Source organism: Bubalus bubalis, chromosome 1 (genome assembly GCF_019923935.1).
Source record: "Bubalus bubalis isolate 160015118507 breed Murrah chromosome 1, NDDB_SH_1, whole genome shotgun sequence".
In the NCBI taxonomy this organism is placed as follows: domain Eukaryota; kingdom Metazoa; phylum Chordata; class Mammalia; order Artiodactyla; family Bovidae; genus Bubalus; species Bubalus bubalis.
The window spans coordinates 39,319,409-39,332,077 of record NC_059157.1 but is presented as its reverse complement, the minus strand read 5'-3'; the positions used below and the strand labels follow the sequence as shown (position 1 = coordinate 39,332,077).

The 12,669-nt window shown below is 44.8% G+C and overlaps 2 protein-coding genes across 4 annotated transcripts in view; one reads left to right on the top strand and one right to left on the bottom strand.

Moving 5' to 3' along the window:
* ANGPT2 (angiopoietin 2) overlaps window positions 1–12,157 on the bottom strand; it is a 59,523-nt gene extending 47,366 nt beyond the window's left edge. The window contains exon 1 of the mRNA XM_006050684.3: window positions 11,418–12,157. Coding sequence (XP_006050746.1) covers window positions 11,418–11,708 — 291 coding nt within the window. The 5' untranslated portion in view covers window positions 11,709–12,157. The remainder of the gene's footprint in view (window positions 1–11,417) is intronic.
* MCPH1 (microcephalin 1) overlaps window positions 1–12,669 on the top strand; it is a 238,398-nt gene that overhangs the window by 152,830 nt on the left and 72,899 nt on the right. The gene's annotated exons all lie outside the window — the stretch shown is intronic.

Genomic DNA, 12,669 nt, shown 5'->3' with positions numbered 1-12,669 from the left:
ATGAATAAATAATACGTGTTAAATAAACATTGTCCAATTAGAGGGAAAGGACATACAGGTTTATCATGCTTGTCATAATCCAAGATGGAGCCGTACTCGAAAATATGGAGAATTAATTACATCACAAAATGAACACTTGTTTTTTGAGGGGATGTTGTTCTGATTAACTTTGATTCTTTAATTTGTTACATAATTATCCCAACCATCACTGCTTTTAAGAGCATTTCACTATTGCAATTAAGTTACAGCCAGTTCAGTTTAGGAATTCCTGTTGCTAATACTTTATTGTAAGACTGGATAAGTTTATTTTAGGAAATTTAAGAACCTATTCCTTAGTAGCTAAAAATAATAAGGAATTTCATACACAAAAAACCAAATGTTAAACATAGATAATTGGCTTGTGGTCGGAATTTGATTATTTTATGTTACTCAGCAAAATATCTTCTCTCCAGCAGCATTTTTGTACCAGCATTTCCCATTAAGAAGATCACTTAACTTAGAGAAATTTTATTTATTTATTTATTTTTTTTTTAGAGAAATTTTAAGCTACATCTGTATGTAATAATTTTTCAAGATTCCAAAGACTAGATAGTAGTTAATAAAACTTGAAGGAATTCTTGAATTATCTTCAGGCTAATATTTATAATTATCTAGCGAATAATCAAGAGTTGATAAATATCTGTTGATTCCGCAAATCTAATGGCAGAGAAAATGCTTGCAGGAGCCCAAAGGAAACAGTACATCTTTGGAATTTTGAGTCTTTTCTACCAAGATGTGTGGGTTGACTAGTTAACCCCAGAACGCCTGCTTCTTAATACTTATTTAGTTCTGCCGCCCTTTTCTATAAAAATATAACATGCAGAAGAGTGACACTGTTCTTAGCTTACCAAAAGCTGAAGTGATAAAAAATTAAGTTTAACAATGAGACCTGACTTTGAATGGGCTCATGGCTCACCTGTGAGCATGATGGGACAGAAGGAGGTGTTCTAGGAGAAGATGCCCTGCATGGTTTCGGAGCCCAGCATTTCTGCAAAGAGGCTGTCAGCCCCCTGATAGAAACAGGACCTTTTACGAGCACACTTAGAACTTGCTGTCCGTGTTGAAAGAAAACTCATTGTCTTACAGAGTAAAGATGTGCCTTGAGGTATAACGTCAGATCATTTAACCTAATGAGACTGAGTGGATTGTAATCTTTAATATGAGAGGTAGTACAGATCTTGATAAGTGTCTTACTGGTATCATTATTAAAATTAATTATAATGATAGTCCCAAACTTTCCAGCATACTTTTGCATTCATCATCTTATTTGAAACACATAGTAATCCTCTGAGGTCCCTGCTGTAGGTAAGGAACGCTGAGGTTTCTGAAGGTACACTGTGGGTGTTCCCCTAGTTAAGTTAGTTGAATAGTCAAGATAAGAGGGTCACTGAACAAGTGTACAGTTAATCGTGCTAAAAAAAAAAGTTCACTAAATGAAAGAAGGCAATTTGAAAAGGCTACATACTGTGTGATTCCAACTATGTCACATTCTGGAAAAGACAAAAGTATGGAGTCAGTAAAAAGATTCGTGGCTGCCAGGGGTTGGAGGGAGTGGAGGTGAGTAGGCAGAGTGTGGAGGACTTTAGTGCAGAGGAAGTACCCTGTAATAGTGGGTGCAGTGCCATCATACATATGGCCAGACCCACAGAATGCACAGCACCAAGAGTGAGCCCTGGGTGCTGAGGACGTGTCCACGGTTCACTGACTGTAACAAATGTGCTCTTGAGTGGCGGCCGCTGATAGTGGGGAGGCTGTGCACGTGAAGGGTGGCAGTAGGGAGCTTGTGGGGAATCTTGTGCCTTCCGCTCAGTTTTGCTGCAAACCAAAAACTTCTCTAAAAAAATTTAGGTCTTTTTTTTTTTTTTTTCTTAAGATCACTTACTACGAGTAAGAAGGAACAAATGAAATGAAAAACTTGTATTCTGTAGCTTCAGTTTGCACCCGTTAACCTAGCCAGCTGTCCTGAGTTGGCCAGCCCAAAAGTTGTCTGCATGTTTAATGCAGACACTAAAATGCAGGAAAACAAGCAGCGCACCCAAAGGCGCACTTGTTAACAGTGATAGCATGGACCTCATGTGTAAACATGGTTTATTTTAGATTTGTTTTTCTTTGAATCTGACCAGATGTTTCTAGGAAATCTCTTCTTTTGGTGTGGAACGCCTTTATCCCAAATTCTAGATTATGGGAGCACGTCATTCCCTTTGCTCTGCACGCGCACTCACTTGCTTCAGTCGTGTCGACTCTTTGTGACCCCATGGCCTGTAGCCCGCCAGGCTCCTCTGTCCATGGGATTCTCCAGGCAAGAATACTGCAGTGGGCTGCCATGCCCTCCTCCAGGGGATCTTCCCAACCCAGGACTCAAACCACGGTCTCCATCATTGCTGCTGAGCCACCAGAGAAGCCTCCTCCCTTTGCTCTAGTTTGGCTCAGTTCCTGGGGCTGTCTTGGGCCTAAACAAAACCCCTGAAATGGTCTCAAGTTCTTTTCACCTCTACCTTTTTCCATTAGGGTGGTGGTCTTGAGGGCCTCCGAGGCTCCTCTGGGGCGGGCTGTCAGACTGTCTTTATCAAGTCACAGCAACTCAGCAGGTTCTACTGATGAGTATAGCCTCCTGCCCGTAGGTTCCTGATGTCAGACAACTCTGCTGTTGAACCGACCACCGAAGAGTGCTTTTGGTGGCCAAAGTGGAAGCCTCCCGTGGGAGGCATGCTCAGCCCATAACTGAATATTAACTAGTGACACACAGAGGCTGACGTGCAATGAAGGTGCTAATGTGTATGTCCTGGAATACTGAAGACTCATATAGGTGGCAGGTTTTGTCACCAGGTTAATCAGTGGATTAAGTTACCCCAGTGGAATCATCGCTCTCACTGCGAGAAGACTTGTTTATATGGTCTAGACAGAATGTAACAAAATCAAGAAATGGAGAGGTTGAACATTGGCTTCCTTTTAAGACTTAATATTCTCTACCTAAAAGACCACTAACCGTTATAAATATTCAGCACACACAAACAATGGGAAACTCTAGGAAACTGTGTCACCGGGTTAAAGTGTTATATTTCCCAAGACCTCTGCATCTGAATACCTCTTCCCTTAAAAATCACTCTGTCCATGAAAAGATATAAAATCACACACATGGTTCAAAATGACAGCTTATATTCTTAATGTATACACTTAGTTTTCTTGATTGTTAGTTTATTGTGTATTAAACATTGGAAGTGAAAGCTTGGTAGTGTTAAGTTGTCAGGTTAATAGAAAGATTTTGAAAGGAGTTCTCAAGGATTAACCTGTGGCAGATTCATTTTGATATTTGGCAAAACTAATACAATTATGTAAAGTTTAAAAATAAAATAAAATTAAAAAAAAATAAATAAAAGATAGCTCAAAGGAAAGAATGAGGCTGATGTTGGAGGAAAGCAATTACCAGCCCAGGCACCCGCAGGCAGGTTCCTATGAAGGTTTTAATTAGGTTCTAGTTGAGTTGCAAAGACAATGGTTTTAGCTGGTTGAAGGAGGTGATGATGATAAAGGGATTAGGCCCACTTCTCAGAGATTTTTAGTGGATTTCATATCTTTAGTCAGCAATGCTTGCCAAGTTTAGGATATGAAAGAAAGGTGATTTCATGGGCAGATATCTAATGGAAATACTGATTTAAAGACAGACAGCTAGCACAGTTCAGGGGGCTGAGGAACTTTCATCCCTTTATTCTCAAACCATACAAGAAAATCATTTTAATCCTGATCAGTGTTGAAACTTTTAATATTACCCATAAATTTTTTTTTACTGCTTTTGATTTCATCAAATCACTGAGCTTGACATTAATTTTTCATTTTAAATGTGAGTAGTATGACATCAAGTTATTTTTGGTCACATCTGTCTGTAGAATGCTAGATGGGAGATACACCCTAGTCATTTCTTAAAATCAGTGGAGGACAGGCCAGGTCACAGGTTGGGCTGAATTTTATTTGCCTGGACTTTCGAGTGGTACTGTGAAATGCAAGCTGTCACGCTCACTCAGCATCCAGAAGAGCGTTATTTTATGCATGCTCTGTAAGAAGGTTCAGACTTTCTCTTGGTTATCATATAATTTGTTTTCACTCTTCTGAACTAGAGGGTGGAATTTCATGTGAGTACTGTAGACACACGACATTCCCAATTGCTTTTTTTTTTTTCTTCTTAGCAGCATTGGTACCATCCCCACACAGGACAGACCACAAATGTTGCCTGGTAACCAGTTTGCCCACACCGTAGCCTTCATGTTGCAAGACTGCTGGCATGCCCTGGTATTGGGGTGCCAGGGTGTGCCCCGGAATGCCTGTGCTTGTCCTAAGACAGGACTCACAGGTGGTGGGACTTGCCTGTCTTACTGACCTGGGATGTCAAGCAACTTACTTAGCCTCTCAGACCCACTTCCTTTTTTATTTTTAATAAAAAAGAATTACAAGTTATCTGATAGGTATAGGTATATAATACTATAGTGTGTACAGCATGTTTTTTATAGTGTGTACACCACTATATAGGCATATCTGTATGCTTAGTAGGAACGGTGCTTATTTTGAGTGCTACACATCATGTGTCTAGTGCATGCTGTGTGTGTGTGTGATTTCCCACAGCCACCTGTTACTTTGGTAATCAGAAAAAGTGACCATTCAGAAGCCGTTTCGATTGGCTTTTGTTTTGTAAAAGAGGCTCCAGTGGGGTGACCACACTGTCTGGGACTGTTCCCCTGCCCCCTGCCACCCCCCAAATGCCTCACTCATGCACCTAGACCGTCTCCTTTCACTCTGAGCTGTGGCACTGACACCTTCTGGCCGTGAGTTCCAGCGAGAACGTGGGCGTGTCAGGCACTGTGTCCCCGGCAGGGCAGACCCCAGTCCTTGTCTTCACCCCACTGGTTCACCCCTAAGCACCTCAAGCGCTGCCTGGGCACACATGGGCCTTCAGTGCTTATTTGTTGATCGAACAAATGGGCTTTAGTGACGCCTGCCCTAGACACCAGAACCTGAAGCGCCCCAAAAGGAAACTTGATTGTGTTAATGAGCTGAGAAATAGTCCTGTATTCATGTTCACCCACACTCGCCCTCCCGGCGAGTTTCTGCTCTTTGCAGCCCCACAGAAAAGTCTGCTTTTTGTCAGAGGAGGGATGTCGTGCTTTTCTGTGCTTGTTTTTCCTCTCTGGGTGACCCAGGCAAGACTTCTGCACTGCAGCCCACACTGATATTCCCTGACCGTGTTTATGAGTGGTTAAAAATAGGTGGGGGTTGTGGCTACTACATCTGTGTTCGAGAGGTATCTCTGGGACACAGTGAGGTAAGGTGTGCAAACTGCTTTGAATGTATTCAGTGCCACCTCTGTTACTATATTACAACCACTGCTTCAGTGGTAAAAGTGGAAAGTTGAGTGGCTCTCTTTATATCAGAAGAGTTCTAGAATAATTGAGAAGAAAAATCTTATCAGATTCTTTCAAGTCAAAGAAAGATGTAATGAAAATAGAGGGAAAAAAAAAACGTATACACACACACACTTACAGTGGACCCTGAACAACATGAATTTGAACTCCCTGTTATGTGCATGCTTAGTCACTCGGTTGTGTCCAACTCTTTGTGACCCCATGAACTGTAGCCCGCCAGGCTCCTCTGTCCATGGAATTTTCCAGCAAGGATCCTGGAGTGGGTTGCCATTCCCTCCTCCAGGAGATCGTCCCTACCCAGGAATGGAGCCCAGGTCTCTTGCGTCTCCTGCATTGACAGGCAGATTCTCCACCACTAGTACCACCCAGGGAGCTGGTCCACTTATACTCAAGATTTTTTTTTCCAATAAATACATAGTACAGTACTACACAATTCACATATATATGGCTTGTGTTTTATTTTTAATTAAAAATGAAAATTATTTTATAGGTTTAGATATGTGTGTTATATAATATGTACTTGTTATACACAATTATATGGATGGCTCAGACAGTAAAGAATCTGCCTGCAATGCAGGAGAGCTGGGTTTGATCCCTGGGTCAGGAAGATCCTCTGGAGAAGGGAATGGCAACCCACAGCAATGTTGTGCCTGGAGAATCCCATGGACAGAGGAGCCTGGCAGGCTACAGTCCATGGGGTGGCAAAGAGTCTGACACAACTGAGCAACTAATACACACATACGTACTTACACCAAGTGCATATGTTTGTATAATTATAATTATGTATTTATAGGAGACAAAGGCTAGTTTAGTGAGTCATCGTTATCAGTAAGTAATAGAGATGCTCTGCAAATTATGAGCATCTGATCTGGAAGCAGTCTGTGTGTGTTCGTGACTCATCACATTGCCCTCCTCATCTCAGCCCAGGACCTCCAAAGCTGCCCGGGCCTGGGGTCCTTTGGGGTCCCGGATGTGGAGCCATGTGAGCCGCCGCCTCTGTCACAGCAGCGGTCCCACTGACGGCCCCTCCCTGTGCTGACGGACTCCATCACCCTATTCTCCTCTCCTCCTCGCTCTCTAGCCCCCAACTCTCCTGCCTCCCTTATATATTGCGCACACCCCTTTAGTCCAGATTCTCCTTTACCTTTGTCTTCCAGATTTTCCCCTAAATAAAATCTTTCTTTCAGCCTCTTTTTATGTCAGTGTGAGCCCCCTCAAAAAAGAAGAAAAGATTCTGATCACTATATAATACCACCATTCATGTTTTAAGAAGAAGGAAATGTATTCGTTTTGATATTAAATTGTCACAATAAAGGGCTAGCTTCCCTTGTGGCTTAGACTGAGGGGAGAAAAAAAAATCCTCCTGTAATGCGGGAGACCTCAGTTCCATCCCTGGGTTGGGAGGACCCCTGGAAGAGGACACAGAAAGCCACTCCAGTGTCCTTGCCCAGAGAAGTCCATGGACAGAGGAGCCTGGCAGGCTGCAATCCATGGGGTCGCAAGGAGTCGGACACGGCTGAGCGGGCGTGTAAACGACAAAAATACATTGCTCAGTGTTCATCTTACGGAAGGGCACTGTACTTTAAGAGGAAGCAGAATTTGCATCCTACTTTCTACTGTTTGACTTTGTAATTTTACATGGCCCATATATTACTCTCACATTTTTGTTTTATTCTTAAGAGATACATATGGCGAGAGGGTTGATTGGCATTGTTGTTCTTGAATTACACACATACAAAGTTTCAGTTACTTTATGGAATAAAGTAAGTCCTGTGGACCAGCGTGAGCATCTGGTCAGCGTTTATAAGGTGGCCAGCATCCTCTTCAAGTGCATACAGTGCAGTAACTGGCTTACAGATGGACTCCTGGGTTACAACCTGTTTGTAAACTGTAAAGGACCACATTGGTTAAAATCAACCAATTTTCAAAACACAGTATGGAGGCTAGCTGGTTGTCTAGTGTCTAACAGAGAAGTCAGATACGATGGAAGGTGTGCACAGGTCCACCTCCTGTTTGGAGGCTCTGTGGGCAAGTCTGCATCTTCACCCTGGAGGACACCGGCATCGTTAATCCAGGATGTCAGACAGCCCCCTTCAATGCGTGGAGGCCACCTGCCCATGGAAAATGGATGTTATGTCTATACTGTATGTAATGCAAACTATCCGTACAGTGAGCCCGTGTTTTTTTGTAATATATACGGGTAAGCACACATTGTACTCTGCATCACACAGTCAACACTATACTGAGCTTGCCTTTTCCTGCCTTAAATCTGTTGTACTTCTCCTACCACAGTGAAACTTTCGTCATCTCTTCCTCCCTTATTATGCTGATATTAATGTGTAACTAAACAGTAATAGTAGTCAGCTCCTCACAGTCTTGCCTAGAAGGTTTAGTCAGCTTGATGAAGGCTCGGCGCTTGCTTCCAGCAGTGAACAGTCACGTGTCACGGCTCGGGGACGAGGGCAGTGCAGGCGGTGGGAAGGGCAGTTCTGTTCCCGCAGCACCAGAGCCTTGGCTGAAGCTGCATGGGGTTTGCTTGCTTTCCTTCAATGAACCAAGCTCCCGTTTGTTTGCTTGCTTGTTCGTTTGGATGTACAGCTCATGGGGTTTGTTTTCTTTCCTGTAATGAACCAAGCTCTCATTTGTTTACTTGTTTGTTTAGATATACAGCTGAGGAGTGTTTTGTAGGCACACAAGATCACGCACACACACAGAGTCAGTCCCTGGCAGGTTTTGTAGCCACACAAGAACACACATACCTCTCAGCATGGTGGTGAGCCTCTCACCATCAGTTTTTCCCTTTAACCATAGTTTTGTTCTTAGGAGCACAACTACTGCTCCCTGTATTTCAGCTAACGAATAGTTCTCATACTCTGTTGAAAGGATATAGCATCCTTGGTTGTAAAGAAAGAAAAGAATCTCCATTCAGGTTTACAGTTCCCAGCCTGTGCTTCTGTCATTTAAAAAATAATAATAAGATTACAAGGAAATGTTTGCATCAACTTAAGAGCCATTAGCTTTATTTTTCAAAACATTGTTTGCAAGCACAATAGGCTTTGCAGTTGTTTATAGCTTTTAAAGTATTCATCAGTATGAAATAACTGTTTATTTCCTTTCCCTGTTTCTTCTGATTGAGGACAAAAAAAAAAAATTTCGGTCTCCTAGCAAGATACAATGCACTCCGCTAAGTTATTTGTCAGATTTTATAAAGTGTGTTTACTGTCCCTGGGGCAGAGGTTTAGAATAGCTGCAGGATTAGCAAGGGGATGTGACCCTATGCGGTGTTCTCTAGATCTCTGGGTGTGTTTGGTCCCTAGCCATCACGGTTGATCTTGTCCTTGCTTCCCAGCTGACCAGCAAGGGCGCCTTCCCTGTGCTGTTCATTCATGCTCCCCGGCGCTCATTCAGAAGTCTGCCGCTTCCTCTGCCTGGCTGGCTCGAGGGGCAGAGTGGCATCTCTCGATGATGTGCAAAACTGCTTTCTTAGTCCGAGCTCCCAAGGGGCTACTAGCCACAGAGAAGGAGAAACGGTGTTCATCTACCCTGAGATTCACCAGGCACTTGGTCTTATTTTCCTTCTCAGCAAGTTTTCTTAAAACCTTAAAAGGTTCCCCCCCCACCCCCGCCACTCCCATTCTTAGTGTTAATCAGGGAAAGAAAGGAAGTATGGAATCATAAAAAAGAAAAAAAACTGCCCTAAAGAAAAGGAAATATGCAGAACACAGCATGGTGCTTTTCTTTCTGTCATAATCTATCAATAGGGGTTCGATTGTTGATCATTGTGGCTTATCTGTCATCCCATTACATGTTATTTTCTCCCTTATGAGAAACGCAGTGTTTATTATCACAGGTGACAAAACACCGAAGTAAAAAACAAGCAGAGAGGTTACATTCAATCACTGGAAGCGGGTTTCGTGTTGGCGTTTTTGCTCTCATTCCAAAACCAGGAGCCAGTAAAGCAGACGAGCGCACACCCTGACTTTCTCACGTGTACATAACCCAGAGAGGCTGAGAGCGCAGGTGTGAGCCCTGAAAAGATCAGCATGAAGTCACTCTCCGTGACACTGAGCTCTTGAGCTAAAGAAAGAATGTAGAAACACCATTGTGCTACTGTTCAAATATTTGCTCGTTGAACCTGGAAAGGAAAAAATGTTGGTCACCTCGTGTCGGATTCCTGGTCCTTCTCCTTCTCTAAACAGCGTCTCAGAGATGGAGGAGCAGGGGGTTGTTTATCTAAGAGAGAAATATGAGCTGTGTGTGTGGAGTTCCAGGTATACCTAACGTGGGCTTCCTTAAGCAAACATAATTTAGCCGTCCTGAATTTGGCAAGACACTCTTTTATGTTTCTTGACCGTGTATCCTAAGAGACGACTCACCAGTCGGGCAGACTGTTCACTGTGAACAGCGCGTCTCCCATCCCGCGCCGCGTCCAGCAGCCCTGGCGTTAAGCGAGCGACGGGGCGACCCAGGAAGAAACGGGAAGCCCGCGAGCAGATGTTGAGGGTAGTAGTTTGCCTTCCAAACATGCGAACCTGTATGGCTGCATACTTTCCAAGTTTAACATCACTGTTTGCACATCTGTGAATTTTAGGAGGTTTTTTCTTTTTAAGCACCACAGGGAACTTCTTAGGAAAGAGAATTTGCCCAGAAGGGACCATGCTCACAGACAGGACTAATGAGTCTCATATTACAGGGCAAGTCTTTCTGATACGTTTCTGTTGTTTTCTGTTCTTTGATTTGAAGCGACCCCTCTTGTTAAACTGAATGCAGTGCCGAGAGGGCTTTCATTCATCTCGGCTCAGGACCAAAGCAATAACGTGGTCATTTCCTCTCTGAAGGTAGGAGAGCTAATGAGAAACGCAGATTAGGAGCCAAGATCTATTCTGAGATTAAGATAAGGTGTCCTAAACAGAAGGTTTACAGTGAAACGAAAGACTCAGGCAGAGTGTTGAATGGGGGAAAGCGGCTTGCTGTTAAAGTTCCCATCTGGCTTGAAACCGTAGTCCTCTGCTGTGCAAGCGCCGTGCTGCGATGTCACTGTGATAGTCAGGGAGGAATCCATGTGTGCAGTTTGTCTGAGCCCCCTTTAGAATATACACAGCCCACAACAAGAAGAACTTCAGGGTGGTTTGGGGTTTGTATAGACAGCTTCACTTATGAAAATGATAGCTTGTGAAAGCAAAACTGAGCTTTCAGTATCCTGAGTCCAATTCTCTGTGAAAAGCCTGAAGCAGTGGGCTCGTGGGAGCCCCAAGAACGCGACCACCTTGTCACACCGTCACTGCGGCCAGGTGCCCTGCACGCCCGCCCCGCGTGGGGTCACCTTCAGAGCCGCTGGAGGAACTGAAGGGGCTGCGCCACTAACTCCGCTGGCACGCTGGCAAAACTCACCCCCACCCACAGTTGACAAGCTCTCGGCATAAAAGCCCCGAAGTTCTGAGAAATGGACGGTCTGCTTTATTTAATTTCCTCTCCTTTACCCAGAGCCCCGATCTATTTTAGTAAATAAATTCAGGAAATTGGTAAAGCACTTTACTCCATCCGTTATGTATCCGTAATTAACGCGATTGTCACGTTTTTCCTGGCTCCAGCGCTGTGTTGCTCACAGCTTCCCTCCCGCGCCTGCGGCCGGTTTATAAGGTCCCTGGTAATGGGTGTCACAGAGTTTAAACCACTGGCACAAACAACACAGCCCATATGTTGTGCCGAGAAGGGCATTTCCTCTGTTCATAAAGATTCCTGACCTTAGAGACATCTCTCCACTGATCCCAGCACTGTCTCCCAGTAAACTGTGTCCCTGTTCAGCCCCGGCTCCTTTGCAGGGCAGCACAGGAGACAGCAAGTGGCCGTTCACTCAGAGGTGTCAGCCACCACCTCCCTGCTCTGGCCACCCCCTCCTGCCCGCCCGCCGGGCTGGCGGTGAAACCTGAGCCGGTGACACCGTGCCCAGGAGCGGCGCCTCCTTACCTTCATGAGCCACTGTGTGTTGTTCTCCATGATGTTCTCCAGCACCTGCAGCCTCTGCACCGAGTCGTCGTAGTCAAGGGGCGCGTCCCTCTGCACGGCGTTGGGCACGTAGGCGCTGGAGGGCGAGCGGCAGTGGTCCGTCTCCGGCAGGAGGAACGTGTAGCTACAGGCTCCGTGCTGAACCTGATACTGTTTCTTCCCAGCGGCGATGTCCATGCCCTTCCGAGAGCCGCTGTGGGCTGTGGCTACGGCCAGATCACAGCTCAGAGTCAAGAAAACAAGCTGCCACATTCTTTCTGTCTGTCGGTAATAAACCACCCGCTCAGCAAACTTCCAGGCGCATGAGAGTCCCAGCGCTAAGCTGCCCTCTCAGACGCGAAGCTCGGGGGCAGAGGCTCAAGGTCCATCAAGGGAAGCCTCCTGTTCCCTCCTTTCCCAGCCTTGGTCTCTGCTGCCGTCTCCTCTCTGGCCTCGCAGCAGACTGTCAGATCACAGTGGGGAGAAGAGCCCTGCTCCCCGTGAGGGCTGCATTCGCCTTCCAGACCCGCGTTAGCGCTGCTTTGTCTCTCTTCCCCAGATTCTGCAGTGTCAGGGTCCGAATCAATCACTTTCCTTTCCTTATATGATAAGTTGATAAGAGCAGGCAGACATGTGCAGCCGGCGGCTCCGCCCTCCCGGCTTGCCCGTTATCTTCCTGTAGGGGGGTCACCAGCCAGGCCACAGGAAAAATCCGGGCTTGATGTGTACTGTCCAACCGGGACTATATGCTGCAGAAGCCCTCTGGGAAAAACCGATCAGTTACAGGACCCCTGGGTATTTCAGAGGCACCACCCTAATTGACTGTTTCCTAGAGAGAGCCTGTAGGTCTCCTGTGTCTGAAACTGATTTCACAGCGCAAAGCTGGTAAATATCTGGGGCAATAGCTTTAAAGTACAATGAAAGTTCCTGTTTTTTCCTTTAGGAATAAAAATACTGCAAATATGTCAGGACTTCGGTTTATTTTTGTTATTACAAACAAAGAGGAAGAAGTCTCGCTCTTGTAAACTCTGTGCCTTTTCATAGGGAAAATAGTTTCGTTGGTATTACTTGATTTTTGAACCATTTAGCCAAGTATGCAAAACTTTCATCTTAAAACAGCTGGATAGGAACATCACGCTTTATTCAATTTGTGTTAGGAAAGTCAATTTCTGAGCACTGACATTTCATCTTTTAAGCAAAATATCCACTCCAGTACTTAACATAAACTTAATAT